The following is a 16,511-nucleotide window of genomic DNA, read 5'->3' on the forward strand; positions in this document are numbered from 1 at the left end:
CATCCTGATCGAGCCTGCACTTATGAAGCCTCACGTACTTCATTTCAGTAATTGAAGGATCGACATCTTCCTATTTTCCTTGCTCAGCATTTTATAGCTGAAATTGGGTGTGATGGAGGATAAAAACAGTGGTTAGGACAACAAACTCCGAAAAACATCACAAGTTTTGCCCTAAACTATGCAATAAAAAAACTGAAGATAACGTATGGGCAAAGTCGACATGAAGGTGACATGTTCCTCGTAGAGTCTTGTTTGGCCACCCAGGTAGTCTAGAAATTGCACCATGCTCATGCTCAAACCACACAACTTCGACAGATTTGTTTGTCAATTTAATTCTCAACTACATTAAATTGTGAATGTGTGGATCATCCAGCAGGTAAGTGGGCTTGACCTGGGTTTTGATTTTTTAAAAAATAAAAAATAATATTGTTTTCATAAAATAAATTGATTTGACATAAAACCTCATCAAAACAGGCTTTGAGTTGCTAGTTTACGACTAATCCTCTAAGTTAGGTCTTAAAAACATTGTTTTCAATCTAAATTTTATAAATTTTTTTACCACTATTAATACCTTGATAAAATAATAATTATTTGGTTCAAGTAATGTCAAGTCAAATTTCTCCATGACCATATCTTTGTGAATTTCAAATTTGTTTTTTTTATATATAATATATTTAACATACCATGCATAATAAAAGTTAAGGATAATTACAAAATTAACCTCTTGTAATTTAATTTTGTTTTTATTTTTCAGTTGTAAATTATACTTTACATCCCGTGTTAGATAAACGCTTAAAAAATAATTTAAAAATAAAATTATCCTAATATATAGTATAAAAATATCAAAAAATAAAGTGTAATTTTTTAAAATGCAACAAAAAAATAAAAACACAAGTTTTTTTTTTTGCAATTATTGCTAAAAATTATTGTTTACTTTAGTTCATTCAAAATAATTTTAAAACTGTTTATATAAAAATAGCGACGACGGGACGGGACGGACATCACGAGCATCACAGCCCACCCCAGCTGCATATCCCATCGAATCGGGTTTTATTTTAGACCGGCATGTACCGGTCTGAGCCGAAATTCCAAAGCTTTCGTCATTAACCAGCCTGTACAAACCCATAAAAAAATTTGCCGGCCACCCTTCCTCTCCTCTTACAGCTTTGAAAAAAAACCCTGCTTCGTAGCTTTTAACGAAAAATACTGTACGAGAGTACTGAGAGAGCTAAAACAAAAGTAGAGTTGCCCTGTCTCCTGTGCTGTGGTAATAATAATAATGGAGAAAGGAGTAAAAAGATGGTTGGTGGACACATCAAAGTGGAACCCAACTCCCCATGACTTCTCCTCAGCTCTCTCTGCTCTTCCTCAGCATGAACGTTCTTCTATCACCAGGTATTTTGTTATTTCAAGAAACTCTCTTTTTTACTAATGTATTTTCAAGAAGATTGTAATGTCTTTCTTTCTTGGTTTGGTTTGTTGGGGTTATCCCGTCTTTGATTTTAGATTTTATAGAACGAGAAAGGTTATTAAAGAGGCTTCAAAGTAGTGATCTTTTGCGTTTGTCAGTAGTTGAAAGGGTGAATTATCTTATCAATGTTGAACCTGGCAGGAGATAATTGAGCTTTGATGATAGATAAAGAATTGTGGATTGATGATCTTTTTATTTTTTGTTGCTGAGAAAATTTGCAGGAAGAAAATAAATTCTTAAGCTATAAATACCAAGACATCATTTTATTTCTGAAACCCATTTGTCAAAATCTTGGAAATTTTGGTTTGAAAAGATATATAGATAGATAGATAGATAGATACGTGTGGTTGTATAGATTTTTCAATCAATAAAGATGATTAATGTTTGAGTTGCTTATAAGTTATAAGGGATTACTTAACCTTTTTAATGCATCTCTACTTTCATAAGGTTTTTAAGGATGGGAGATAGAAAACAGGCGCTTGTGAGCCGGTTGCTTCAATATGCACTTATACATGAAGTTTTAGGAATTCCATACAATCAGATTGTCATAAAACGCACATTCGAAGGGAAACCCTATCTGGTATGAGTATGACCAAAGATCATAATGTTGTTATTGTTTCTTAACTCCAATCTGGTGATTTTTTGAGGATCATGCATAATTTTTTGATTAAATAAGAAAAAGAGAGAGAGAGATGTTCATTCTAATCTATCGTGGAGTTTCATAAATGGAATACACTAATGTAAACCTTCTATTTCTTTTTGTCTCTATGTTGACGACAGCTTAGTATAATATTTATGCATTTCTTTCCGTGTCACGAGTCTTGTTCCTTTGCTCTCCTCTAAATGCACTTCCAGAATTATAACCATGTTTTGCAAATTGTCCATTGTTCTCAGGAATGTAGTAAAGTAGGCGTGGAGTTTCCCAATTTTAATTTCAATGTATCCCACCACGGTGACTATGTGGCAATAGCATCTGAACCTCTGTGCCTTGTGGGGGTGGATGTTGTTTGTTGTATCAAACCCGAGAAAGAGTCGGTTCCAGAATTTATTGAAAACTTTTCTTCATACTTTTCAAGTTTGGAATGGGATAATATAATCAATACTGGAACCTCTGATGAGATTTTGGTGGATTTTTACAGGTATGCTTATGCTTATCTCCTTGTAGACATTTAAGAACTTGATACTGCTTTGATCTATTTTTACCGCATTTTATTTCTTAAGCTCAGTTGTCATATAATATTGAAGTCAACAATTACAAGAGAATCACCCAATACTGAACTAATGAATGGTTTGAGCAGCCCAAAACTCTAGAAACTTGATTACAGTCCATTTGGTTGCACAGAGGATTGAGAAATACAGTGACAAGAACAGGAATTTTGCAACACTGACACTCCAATTGCTTGCAGTCTAAAACATTAATTTCTCTCTTTTGTCAACCATAAAATGAATGGTTACTATACTAATATCAGCTTTATGTATCAAGTTGATATTAGCATATTAACCATGTGTTAATTCTTCCATTGTTACAAAGGAACCTTGTCTATCAAATTAGGCTTTACAGATTATAAGTTTATTTATCGTCATCATATCTATCTGAACTAATCTTTTGTGAAACGGGGAGACTTTCATAACAGGGTATAGAATATAAGTTACCGATATAATTTCCCTTCTCAGCAAACTTCATGAAGTTTCTTCTCTGTGTTGCTTAATTGCTCATTAAGGCTTTACTTTTGGTGCTTTTGTTATTAACAGTAGCACCAGTAATTATCAATGCAATTAATAAATTGAGATGCAGTTTTGTACATGCTAATTATTCAAGTTAAAAGGAAGGAGTCAAACATGCTTAACAAGAAGATCAATACTTTTCTGTAGATACTGGTGTCTGAAAGAAGCATTTGTCAAAGCTGTAGGGAATGGACTGGCATATGGGGTGGACAAAGTAGAATTTCATCACACCAACTGGACCAACATATCTGTTAAAGTGGATGGGGAGCCATTGACAGAGTGGAGATTTTGGCTTTTCAAGCTGCCAGAAAGACATTGGGTAAGCTTCTCCCTTGTTTGTGTTTCTTTTCTAATCATATTCCTTTCACTGAACTTCTCACCCTTGAAATTATGAAGAGGTGTATAATATGTTTACCCTGTTGAAGGTGGCACAATTGTAAGCATCTCGGTACCAGCAAGCTATGAAAGGAAGGATGTACATGCTCAACTGTATGTAATTGAAAAATGAAGATAGAGACGCCTAGGGAAAACACTAGCCTGTTAATGACCAGTTGATTATATGAAAAGCATTTCTTTTTGGCTATTTCTTCAATGTAACTGGTAGAAAGTTACGATTTGCTTGGCTTCCTCCAAACTCTATTTTGGACACTTGCATCAATTGGTTAGATAATAATTCATGAATTGAGAACCATGTTTGCCATGAGTAAGGCTAGTATGTAACACTGTTTCAACTTGAATACTAACCGGCAATATTGTTTCACTTGCTTGGTGCAAACCACTAAATCGGGTCAGGGATTGTGTTATCCTAAGCTCGACTAATAGGTGTTCATGGAAAATTGCAGGTGGCAGTTGCTAGGGGTCATCCAAGATTTGCTACAGAAAATTACAAGAGGACAATAAGCAAAGCAGAGTTTGATGCAGAGGAGTATCACAGGGGTCTTAATCTTCCAAATGTAGCATTTGTCACTCGAATCATAGAACAGCTCATCCCCGTTTCACATGGTGAAGAAAGGCTAACTAAGCAGGACATATGCTCAGATTGTCTCCATCTTTCATCGAGGGAGGCTTGATTCCAAGTCCTAACAAATCATGTGTGAACAACTTAATGAAAACCTCGTTGATGCATCCAACGACTGTGATCGATCCTGCAGCAGGCCCAGTTGTATTTTCATGTAAAAACTCGAGTCTGACTGGATATTTGCATTAATGATGAATCTCAAATAAACCAAGGCTATATAGAATAATTTATTACAGGATAAATTGTCTTAAAAAAACAAAATTTCTTTCCATATTTTCCTTTAGACTACCCCACTGAAGTATACAAAAAGAATGACCATAATTACAAGTGCGAATTCGCCTGACATAAATTATATTAGCAGGTTGGTTCCAGGCAAAGGGCACAGTCATTTTATCTTAATCTTGGGAAATTTACACTGTACTATCTTTTATAGAATCATAGAGAGGTCGTCCATGGGAATTTGAAGGGGCAGGTCGTCGAGCAGTATTTCACCCACCAAGTCATTTTCTGGCAACCCATCAAACAAGCTATTCAGATCCTGAGTGTCACCAAAATCATTGCCATCGTGTAGTTCTATAGGGTCTAATCCTTGGAACTCAGCAATGCGTGTTGTTCCCCTGCTTTCTTTAGTTGAATCTACAGGATTTGAACCATTGGATGTTGCTCCAGCTTCCCTTTTCTTATTGCTACCTGTTTCTTTGAACTTGTTGATAATTCCATCTCCAGAAGTTGATAGCTGAGCAATCTTCTGCTTGGGCTTTGATTTTGTTTTACGGTCACCCTTGATATTGCTCTGAGAGGCGCGACCAGCTTTGGTTACAGAATTTCTGGCTAAAACATCTTTGTCCCTTTCTCTCTCACTTCTCTTTCCCTTGGCTCCACCCAGCAGAGTATTACCAAGAGATGATGTGGCTTTCAATAAAGCATTACCACCAACATCATCAAGCAGCAATTCCTTCTTCTTCCCTCTGTTCAATATTGGTCCATTCCTGGCAAAATCCTGGTCAACTAATGCACCCCTGCCAAATTTATCATTGGAAAGATCGTGCCTCTCAACTCTACCAGGTACAGAGCCTGGAAAAAAAAAGAGCAAACCCGTTTAGTCAAAAGGGTGGAAAGTTACTATATTAAATTTAAGGGCTGGCAAATCCTTTTGAACAGGATTCTGCATCATTCATTGATCCAAGGCCGCCTTTTACTGAAGCAAATATGGCGAAACATCATAAAACTACATCACTAATGATGCGTGCAGAAAAATGGCAAACCTGATCCCCCTGGATCCTGAATGCAACTTGTGGACTCTGCAACATTTGCACGAGGGGCAGCAAAAATGACATCTCGAAAGGGGGGCTCACAGAAACAACTTTTGCCTGTATCTTCAAATTTTCTACATTTAGCAAGAGTCCTCTTTGTAAAAGCCAAGGCAACTTGTTTTGAAACCTTAGGGACCCCAAATTTTGAAGCACTATTTCCTCTAGTAGTAGCCTGTCAAAGTTAGTCAAGGGGATGTCAAATGGGCCATGCATCATGGTAAATTCAGAAACACACAGACAAAAATAAAATTGCGAGCATGGAACCACCAGCAAGACTTTAAAATAGGAATCAGTTTCAATTAAGGAGGAACAAACATAAGATACATGGTAAAAATAAAAGAATCAACAGATAACTAAAGAAAAGAAAAGGGACTAAACTATACACTGGCAGCTATATTATATCATTTGCCAATCAAACATGTGAATTCTGCAAGGGAGATAAACAACATACCAGCAGCTTTCTGTAAGCCAATTCAACAAGCCTGTCCATTGCAACCTGCTCAAGGGGCCTGCAAATCAACAACACAATACTCATAATCAGTAAAATCCAACGAAATGATTTCAACGGTTGATGTGCATTCTGGGAAGTTGAAAGCCTAACATAATAAGATATAAAAAAGAGTATCTTACCATCCTTGTGTTTCCCTTCCTTCCTTGATTGCTTTAGTTGTTTTGTCCAAGTATTCCTCCTTCTTACCAACCTATACAAATGATAAAAATTGTACACACTCAAAAAAATTCATACCCTAGCAGCATATGAAAAACATAATGTGGCAGTAAAGAAATGAGTGAAAAAATGCAATTGCTTTTATATTTAAGAAGTTTATAAGAAAATGCTTAGAAAAAGTGTCAAATTAACATTTTCAGGAAATTGATACGCTTAAAAGGAAAAAGAATTTAAGAACCTTAACTGCTTGATGAAGTTTCTTTTGAAGTTCAATGATATCTTGATTGATTACTTCATCCTCTCCATCTGCTAAATCAGGCTGCAAGAAAGCACCAGCGTGTTTAGGACCCCGGGGTGGGGTTGGGGGGGGGGGGTGTTTGACCCTAAAACAAGCTTAGTGATGTCTGTGTGCATACATGTTCATAAAGGGATATGGGGATATTTGGCAAATACATAAAGAATCTATTTAGCAAAGACTCATTAAATGACAGAGCATATGGCTAATCTGAAAATGATCAGGATTTATTAACAAGTAGAGCTATTTCCTTCCTGTCTGATGTGGTTCATTTGGCTGGAGAGAACATACATTGTTCTCAGAAGGGGGACATCATATTCAAAGACTTCTAACATTGATTTTCTGAGAGTACCGTGTACCAGGACATATTATTTTATTTCATTCTTTTTGGTGCATTTTTGCATGCTCAAAATACCAAGCATTCAGACCTTTTGAATTACATTATAATTTCAAGGAATAGACAAAGACTTGTGAAATAGAACTTACCACTGTTTCTGGATATAGACCAACACTCTGCAGCTCCATCAAGAGTTTATCCTCCAGGTCGAGTTCCTCGTATTGGCAATCATAGGCGGCAATGCCAAGGGCATTTGAATGTATAGCTGGTTTCTCATCATTATTCTCGGAAAGCCCAGGGAACATTCCAGTTTTCAAGTGCATAAATCCATTACTTCCTTGCAGTGAATAATCATTATAGGAATTTTTGTGAAAACCACTGATCCCATTAATAGTAGTGCTTCCATTACAAGAAAAACCATCAAGAGAAGATTGCTTCTGACTTTGAAAACTCAACATGGATTCATAATTAAAATCAATGCCATTTGTGCTCCCAGGCTCAAAATCAATAGGGAGGTAACTATCACCAGGAGAATTATCTCTAGTATATTGAAAAGAAATATTCCTCCCTCCACTGTTTTCGGCAAATTCTTCAGACTCATCTTCTACAATCAGAGCAGACAGCACTCTTTGGTACAGTGGAGTAACATTGTTCCTTCTTCTTGTGCCTCCACATAAAGCACTACTGTCCTGATCTGGATTTACCAAATCTGAAGTCCTCATCAAATTTTTTGGCTGATCCTGTTCCTGCAAGTTTTCCTCACTTTCTTCATGAACAAGCTGAGATGGAATATCTTCTTCAAGCACAAGATCACCCTGAAGAAACAAGATGGATTTAGTGCCGGATGAGGAACAGTAAACTGCAGAAAGGATTAAGACTCTATCATTCTCTTTTATTCTCTCTTTTTTCCCTTAACATTATCGTGCATACACACTGGGAATTGGTGCCACAAATAAATAAGTTGCTAGTGGTTCATGGACAGACTCAATGGCATAAACAAACAGTATAAGAACACATCATAAATTATAACGAAAATGAATTGTGTTCTTGAAAACAATGGAACTTGTATATCAGAGAAATCGTATTAGCTTCAAGTTGTCAAACACAAGGATTTTTATTAAAAATATCTCGCAGTTGGGAGTGGAAAACATTAAATAAATTGCAGCATCCTTCCATTAAAGTAATGAATCCAGTAGTATTCTGCAATAGGTTTCGTTTCTCTCGGAAGAGTTGAAATTCGCTGTTATCATTGCTTGCAGTGAAGCATCTCAGGGATTTCAAAAAATAAAAAAACACAACAACCTCTGCTGGTGCACCATCCTAGTCGTGTAAACTGTAGTCAAGGATGGATTTTACATTTAACAGATACTTGAAATATTAGGTACCACGAGTCAAAGGCAATATTACAATTGTCATCTTATGTGCAAATAAAAAAATGCAAGGTTAAAATGGAAGCGAGAGAACAAACACATGTTTGCAACACTTGTCATATGTATGCTGACAAGAAATAATATAACCACTCTTAGATTACCGAATTATTGCTACGACCAAACATCTCAGATAATCTCTTCTGAAGATCCTCAGTAGATTTCAACTGACCCCGAACATAGATGAGAAAACAGAAAAACAAAAGGTTAGTTTTTTCAAATGATCAATATAACTCAAAGCAGAACTAAGATCATCTTTCTGGCAGCAGATTGTAGCAATTACATTTTGTTTCAAGAAGGATGAATCCTCAGAGCAGACGGGAGCAAAAACTGGCTCCATTTTCTTCCAGAAAGAACCAGAACAGGAAAGATCTGCAAAAGCAAAAGTTTGTGAAGAATGCCCATATAAAGCTGGCAGAAGGAAACAAAAGGCATAAGGTCAAAGTGCCTACAGCTGGCATTGCAAGAAAAAATTGCAGCAGCTAAGAGTTCTTCCCGATCATCATCTGATTCGCCTTAAAAATCAAACAAAAAAAATGAAAAAACCAGTGATTACAAAGAAATCTAGCAAACGACAATAAATTAAAAGATATGGAAATAAGGCTTCTTCTTCACTAAGCTTATAATAATCTTGACAACTTTCATCATTTGAGAAATCCAAACAGCATAAAACTAGATAGATTGTTGTTTTCATATTTATGGAAAATCAAATCAACGGGCTACAGAATTTGGAAGTCTTCAATTTTTGCTCTCTAAACCAACCAGGTTATTCTGTTGAATTGGGATTTAAGAGATACAAGGCCCACTAAAAATCAGATGAACATGAGTGTGGTGAGCCCAAGGCATCAATGCCTATCACGTAACAAATGCTAACTTAAAAGGGAAATCAAACCACTGTATTTGCATTTCTCCCATTTTTGCCTTGAGTGTATTCTCAATTCTCTTCATTTGTTTGTGCCTTAAGAATGTGTGTTCAAACCTAGTTGTCATAAAACTTTCTTAGATATTTCACAAAATCATAATGAGACCTTCAAATATCATATTCAGAACAGCACATCAATGTGCTTTGCCACCAAAGTCAATGTTAACTTTTGCCATCAAAGCCATGTGCATGGTAAAAGCAGGTGTTCTTCTCATATTACATGATGAGAATTAAGTGGTAACAAAAAAGAACCAAAGAGTGGGAAAGAAAATTAATTTTACCAGATTTGCTGTAAAGCTAAATACTTGCAAGCAATCATCAATTTTTTGTACATTATCTAGTTGTTACAGCCACACTAAAGTAATATAGCTCCAAGGGAATCTACAGTCTGTAAGAAACTTAAAGATAAGGTTTTGAGAGCGTACCTGTGGAATCTGGGGAACCACTTATTGGTGTTTGCCCAAGACGAGCTAAGGCCTTGCGATCTGCTATTTTCTTAAGAGGAGGACGGCCTGTCTTGCTGAACTAGTAAATAGATTCAAATGTATCAATGCTTTAACTTAGTTGGAAAATAGTAATAATTAGTACACACAGGTATAAACATGTCATTTCTTCCCATTTAAAAAAAAAACTAATTAAGAAAAAAACATTCGCCACCTTCCGCTCTTGTCTGATATGGGCTTTGTACTTCTAAGTGGTTTGGCTGAGGCTGGATTCTCCCTCATTGGAGAAATGCTAATCCTAGAAGATGATGCACCCCGACCAGTCCTTCCTTGTCTCCGCACGCCATCACCAGTGCCTTCCCTATTGAGCATTTTATTCTTCTTTGTAAGCAACAGAGAAGGAACAACATTCTGATTCAGGGATCTCTCCTCTACAGCACCACTACCTGTTCCCTTCTCCTTTGGCTTACCCTCATGATTTTCACCAGCACCAGATTCTTCGCTTTCAGATAATCTTGATGGAGATGAAACATTTTCATGTTTCACTCTAACTTGTTTGGTTCCATTAACCACATCCTTGGCAAGAGGTGTCCCATTGATCCCAGCAGAACTCACTCGAGTGGAAAATTCAGAAATATGTCCTCTTTCTGATGACATCTGCCCTTCATCGTGGTTAGAGACCGGAGACACTACATTCACCCTTCTGGTACGAGAGATTTTTTGCGGTCTCTGACCAACCCATTGAGCCATTGGGGGAGATGATGACCCTGTAGGCAGGGGACGCTTGCGATTATTAGGCCCCCCAACAGAATTGCCTTTGGTTATACCTGGTGTTTGTTCCCAGCCATCAAGGGCCCCAGGCGCACGAGAAATATTAGGAGATACATTTGCTGCCATTACTGAGCCGGTTCGAGGTGTCCTGGAAGCCTTTCCTTTTGTGACTGGACTTGGGCTCACTGTATGATTATTGTCCTCCAGAATATTTACCCTGAATAGCATGGTTACAGATACATCACACACAGAAAATGAACATTGAGCTTACATACTGAAACATTGAACAAATTAAATGGATTTGCATCACCATTACATCATAACCTAGTATATGCAAGTTATTATGTACCAAAAAGCAGCATGGTTGAACTTAAAAAGTGAATTAATCAGTCAATCACCACATACTTATTGTTTGCTTTCACTACAAGCCGCTCCTTATTCACGCCAGCAGCAAAATCCCTTGTCAAAGAAACTTTTTCTGATTCTTTGGAAATGGCACGGGCATTTGAACTAGCAGATGCTGAAATGCCATCTGCCTTGTTGATGCCACTAATCCCAATAAAAGATCCTGACCTGCAAGAGGACTTTCATGATCGTACCAAGTATTCTTTGACATGTGCAAACAAAACAGAAAGCGTAACACCTCATGATTTCACAAAGAGTCAATACAGTAAATACAATAGAAGGAATAACACAGTAAAAAATAAGAATTAACTTTTAGATCATGCAAGACCCAAGCTCATTATGTTTCCAATTCAATTGGGAAAAAAAATGTAAATTTTGTTTGGTAGCGAAAGGTGGAACTGGACCTCCACTACTTTGATGCAAGTAAAGTAGAATGAGCAAATGATCCCACTCTGTACACAAGATGGCCATTGGCCATTGAGGACATCTACAAGAGATAATTACACCTTCAGCCCTTTAGCTTGCATAATTACAAGTTTCAGTTTTCAGCTCAAGTGGGTCAGTTCATTCTTGAAAGAGTATCTTACTATCATCTGGGACAAGGCCATTTACCAAGGAATATGGAAGGCCAATATTGGAAATTACTCGCAAAACTTGGAAGTCATATTAATAATACTATACAGAACTAACTAATTTGCATTGTTAAGTTGGACATGTAAAGCATTCCCGTCTACAAACAAATGGTACATAATTAATGAAGAAATTACCTGAAGCCTTGGGCATCGTAAGACTGCAGACCAGGTTCATTATTAAACTTATGATGCACCACTCGTTTAATTTCCCCATCACTGTCTATAGTTCTGGTAAAAACAGGACCAACAGAACGTTTCTTTTTCATCTTTCTGTCCCACCCTTCCCCTCCAGCAGGTAGCCTACGGACCTTTTCTTCAGCAAGATCAGAAACTTCACCACCATCCCTGTGTATTTCTCTGTCTTTTCCCATGACCAAAGGCTGCCTCGGAACTGTATTGCTTCGGCCATCAGCCTAGAGATTTCAGAGAGGAAAGAGGAAAACAAGCATACTTAATTAATACAATTAATGAGGTAATATCGGTGCCTTTACTAAACAACAGATATTCACACAACAATGGGAAACAACAACAATCAAGGCAGTATTAGAACTTTAATGTCTCAAGAGAGTAAACATACCCATTGAACATTGTAGAAATTTACAGAAAGATGAAGCAAATTAAAGCACGCTACCATGTTAATCTTAAGAGGAAATGGGGACCTCCATAACAATTCAACAATCTGCTTATCATGAGTTTTCAACCAGGGGCAGATGTATATTGTGAAGGGCTATTTGGTTATTTATAGGAATTTAAAATCTTCAAGAACCTCTACTGCTACTTTCTCCTTGCTGTTGTGTCTAACCATTATTCTCCATTATTGTAAACCCACACATCATGCATGCACAGCAGAAAAAGAAATTCTGATGCAGAAAAAATCTTCATGAAAAAAGAAATCAAATAACTATAGTCCAAACTAAATTCAGAACAAGACTGAACTGGTTCCTTGGTTCTAAACACCCCTTAGAGTAAATGAATATGTGACTGCCTCATTTTTCTCGCATACTAATAACACATCACTTTATAGCTTAGAAAGAACTCAAGGAATTCAATATATAGGAATATATCTTTAAGCAGGTACAAAGATGAGAACACCCCTTCTTATAAGCATGTTGATACAAACACTTTTGGATTATAAACAGAATAATGTAACATTCACAAGATCATAACTGAAACATGAAACAGGTATAAAGAACAAATCTAAAGGAGGTATTTGTGCACAAACCCTTGATTCTGCTACAGAAGAGCGAACTCGCTTATTCAAAACAGGAGTCTTAGTCCTGTCCTCTAATCTTTGAGTCCCAAGGTCTGAAGGGCTTCGATGAATCTGTGTTCCTACCTTCAAAAAGTTTGAACCAACTGATCTTTCATTCATTGGCATCTCATTTCGTTGTTGATTCTTTGAATTTAATTCTTCTGAGAATTTGTGACATCTTATCAAGTATCCATTCCACATTTTTATTCTATTCCTGGTACAAAAAAATTTGTTTCGTCTTCAGCAGAGAAAAAAATGCTCCTATGACAAGTCATTACATCCTATTTTTAATTAAAAAAAGACAAGAAAAACTTTCGGCCCAGTCTCCAAACCCGGTGACAATCATAAAAGATCATCTTCCATCACATGGAAATAACTTCATATGCATGACAGATACTCCACTGTAGAAAAATTTAAATAGAAGAAAGGATACAGAAGGCCAACGATGAGAAATCCATCCATCAACAACAATTTTAAAGACAATTAATTACCTGGCCTTCTGATTGTCATCATATACATCAGCTTTGATCCGCTTCAGTTCCTCTGCATCCACTGCATGGGGGGGCTTTGAATGAGCAGCTCCGAAAGAATTATCTTCTGTAGCACTCCCTAGAGATATCCCAAAAGCCCTCCTTAACTCACCCGTTCGAGTATATGTTTGATCCCCCATTGTAACTGGATCCAACGACAGATATGGAGCAAGTGGGGCCATACTCCTTGCTGGTGAAGCAGAAGACCGGGGTGTGCTTGCCCCAGAACTGAACATCCGACTCTCACTGAAACTTCCAGACCTATCAAAACTGCCACTAGGATAACTCCCCCTCTGCCCATTAGAATAGCTACCTGTAAAACCCAATTCCTCCGGACTAGCCGAACTCAGCTTATAACCCGCATTTCCAGACATGTTCTCAAACCCACAAAAACCAGCTCATCTCTACAAAAAAACTTCTTCCTCAGCTGCTTATTTCACCAAGGCCAGCAACTATCTCTAAAGCAGACATTCAACAATGAAAAATCAAGAATGGCTTGACAAAATCACAAATTACCACCAAAATTATAAACCAGCTGTCGAATCTACAATGCCAATGAACTTCAATAAGTCAAAGCCCGTTTAAAAAGTTTCTTCATTCAATAGCACATTAAAATTTAATTTCAAAGAAAAGATAAAAAAGACATTAACAAAAAACCACCAATCGCTTGTTTGTAATTCCCAAAATTAAAATTACAAAAAAATAATAATTTCAACTAGAGCTGAAGCTAAACATGTTCAGTGCGTAAAATTCTTCACCATTTTACCACTTACACGCTAAACCCCAGTTAGAAAAAGGAACTAGCTTTCACAGTTTTAAACTTTACAAGAAAATCAATGCCACAAAAACCCAATATTCTAGAGTAATTAAGTACGCTAGTAGCTCGAAAATCAATGACACTCATAATTAAGCCTCTAATCACCAATTAAACACGCCAAACACTGTGATTCATCAAATTAAAACCAAATTTCAAATTTCAACTAATAACATCAAATTAATCAAATTCACATTCGTTCAATCACTGGTAGGTATAAAACAAACTCTTGTAACAAAAAAACCCCAATTCAAGCAAACCAGAATTAGGGTTCTTGAAAGAAAAATAAGAAATTCAAACAAGAAATGTGCAATAAACAAGATAATTAAACTACACGCAGGTAATGAGGTGGCGAAACGCAGTCGCGACGTACCGCCATTGAAGGGTAATTGGATTACGTGAGAGATCGAATTGTAGAGAGATAAGCAGGACAGGAGGGATTTTTTTCGGAGAGAGGAATGGTGAGGGTCCCGCATAAAAAATTTAGGGATTGGCGTGCTTGATTTGGGGATATAAAGGAAAACGGTGCCGCTTATATCAGGGCCGTTTATCAGGGGTTTTTTTTTTTGTTTTGTATTGGTGGGCCCTGCGAACGTGCTAATATATAGGGGAAGAGAGGAGGGAAGGGGAAGGAAAGGAGTTGTTGTCCTTGAGAGAGAGAGTACTATTTTCACTCACTTTTTTTTTCTTTTTGTTTGTTTGTGACACGTGGGATGATCGGTATGTTTGCGCTGTACGTTGTTTTTAAAAAATATATTTTTTTATTTTTAACATTATATTAAATTTATTTAAATATACTTAAAAATACATCAATTTAATATTTATTAATAATAAATAACAGATTATAACATTGAAACCACCACCCCCTCATGAATCTAATACTTTGAGCTTTTGTGGGCGATGTCTTTTGGGATTTGTGATGGGATGAGAGGTTGAGTTTACGGGAAGGGCTGCTCGTTTCACTTGTACCCCAATGAGGTGGTTTCTTGGAACTTGAACAGAGAAAATGAAAGGAAACCATGCAAGTCTTGGAAATTTTGGTAGAGAGTGTGCGGGGAGAGCTTATAAGCTAGTCTTTGATATTGCATATGTTTATATTCAGATTGACGCTGGAAAATTTGCCGCATTGAGCTGCGGTATTGGTCAGTTTTTTTCTAATATATAAATATATATTTAAATAATGATAATTTAAATGTGGGGATAAAGGCGAGTATAAAACTACTACTACTACTATTATTGTTAGAAATCTAAATCTTTTAAGAATTTAAATTTCATCCTATTACAAGAAAGGTGAATTTACTTTAAAGAATGATATTTTCCATTCTAATAAAGTGTCGTTCTGACCGTAACAACTTTCCATGTAGCCGTGTTTTTTTCTATTTTTCACGTTATTTTTTTTTTAGATAAAAAAAAATATTGATCTTGGAAATATAATGCCCATTAGTGTGTGTGAATTCTTTGCGGACTTTTGTATAATTTTTTCTATATAATTTTTTCTGTGTTTATATATTACAAGGATTTCTACATCAAGACAATGATCAATTTTCACCATTCATTTATCATGGTTTTCTGTTTAATTTTTTTTATTCAAATGAGTCGATGAGTTTTTAATTTCAAAACAAATAAATTGCAGTATGACTTATAATAAATTTTTTCAAAGTTATTAAAACTATTTTTTAACCTTGGACGTGGTCCATATATTTGAACCAAGAGTTATCCGAAACTAATTTAGCAGTCAGCATACCTAAAAGGTACTTGGATAGATAAATTCTTCATTCTTACCTGTTATGATTTATTGGACCGACATAGAAGACACATTCTTAAAATTCTTTTTAAAAAATAATAATTTCTTTTCCGTACAAATTAACACGAGTATACTTGGTAATGCACTTTTTTACACTTTTCTATTATTTTTTAATGGTAAAAGGTACTTTTTGGCTGCTGTTATTAGTGTGTTTTTTTTTACTACTTTGGTATTTAGCATCTAGATGACAAATCTATCTAGAAAAAATTGAATTGTTAATACAACTTTTTAAATAGTATAAATATGTTTTTTTTACGAGCATTCCAACGGGAAAAGAAAAGGCTATCCTAACAATCCATTTATATTTTGATATATTTAATATTAATTTTTTTGTTTTTTAAGAAAAACATTGAGAAAGGTCATGGAAATGAAAGAATTTTTTTAAAATGGCATATTTTAATGTTTTTGTCTATTTTGATAAATATTTAATAATAACTATTTTTTTATCGGAAAATCATTTTAGTTATTCACCTGAAGCTATCAAATCAAGGAAAGAAAACTAAAAAAATTAGTTTTTTATTTTTAGCTCTTTACCAGCCTCTCTCACTGGATATACCTTTAAAACTAGCTTCAAATATTTTAAAAAACTATCAATTTAATATTTTTAAAATAATATATAAAAATATCATTTTAATATTTTTATGGGTTTCTCTCCACACTACCTCGATGAAAAGAGAAAATGAGA

The 16,511-nt window shown here is 35.8% G+C and overlaps 2 protein-coding genes across 6 annotated transcripts; one reads left to right on the top strand and one right to left on the bottom strand.

Annotated features, from left to right (window-relative positions):
* Positions 1-1,006: 1,006 nt before the first annotated feature.
* On the top strand, positions 1,007-4,456 carry LOC133696173 (uncharacterized). Of its 2 annotated transcripts, none has more exons than XM_062118276.1 (5): positions 1,007-1,395; positions 1,919-2,051; positions 2,366-2,610; positions 3,344-3,515; positions 3,622-3,830. In XM_062118276.1, exons 1-5 carry the CDS (start codon positions 1,280-1,282, stop codon positions 3,634-3,636), a joined length of 681 nt encoding a protein of 226 aa, XP_061974260.1. In that variant the 5' UTR covers positions 1,007-1,279; the 3' UTR covers positions 3,637-3,830. The 2 variants fall into 2 exon arrangements, with proteins under 2 accessions (XP_061974260.1, XP_061974259.1); XM_062118275.1 differs by lacking the exon at positions 3,622-3,830 and adding an exon at positions 4,039-4,456 and having other exon boundaries at positions 1,013-1,395.
* On the bottom strand, positions 4,394-14,551 carry LOC133696172 (uncharacterized). 4 transcript variants are annotated; one of them, XM_062118274.1, is made up of 16 exons: positions 14,396-14,551; positions 13,170-13,666; positions 12,649-12,892; positions 11,562-11,839; positions 10,795-10,962; positions 9,833-10,606; positions 9,601-9,695; positions 8,706-8,768; positions 8,537-8,625; positions 8,358-8,420; positions 6,976-7,641; positions 6,439-6,513; positions 6,158-6,228; positions 5,979-6,036; positions 5,480-5,699; positions 4,394-5,288 (listed from the first exon to the last, which is right to left on the bottom strand). In XM_062118274.1, exons 2-16 carry the CDS (start codon positions 13,580-13,582, stop codon positions 4,642-4,644), a joined length of 3,924 nt encoding a protein of 1,307 aa, XP_061974258.1. In that variant the 5' UTR covers positions 13,583-13,666; positions 14,396-14,551; the 3' UTR covers positions 4,394-4,641. The 4 variants fall into 4 exon arrangements, with proteins under 4 accessions (XP_061974258.1, XP_061974255.1, XP_061974257.1 ...); XM_062118271.1 differs by having other exon boundaries at positions 6,433-6,513; XM_062118273.1 differs by having other exon boundaries at positions 6,433-6,513; positions 13,170-13,612; positions 14,396-14,541.
* Positions 14,552-16,511: the final 1,960 nt, after the last annotated feature.

Source organism: Populus nigra, chromosome 6 (assembly GCF_951802175.1).
Source record: "Populus nigra chromosome 6, ddPopNigr1.1, whole genome shotgun sequence".
Lineage (NCBI taxonomy): Eukaryota > Viridiplantae > Streptophyta > Magnoliopsida > Malpighiales > Salicaceae > Populus > Populus nigra.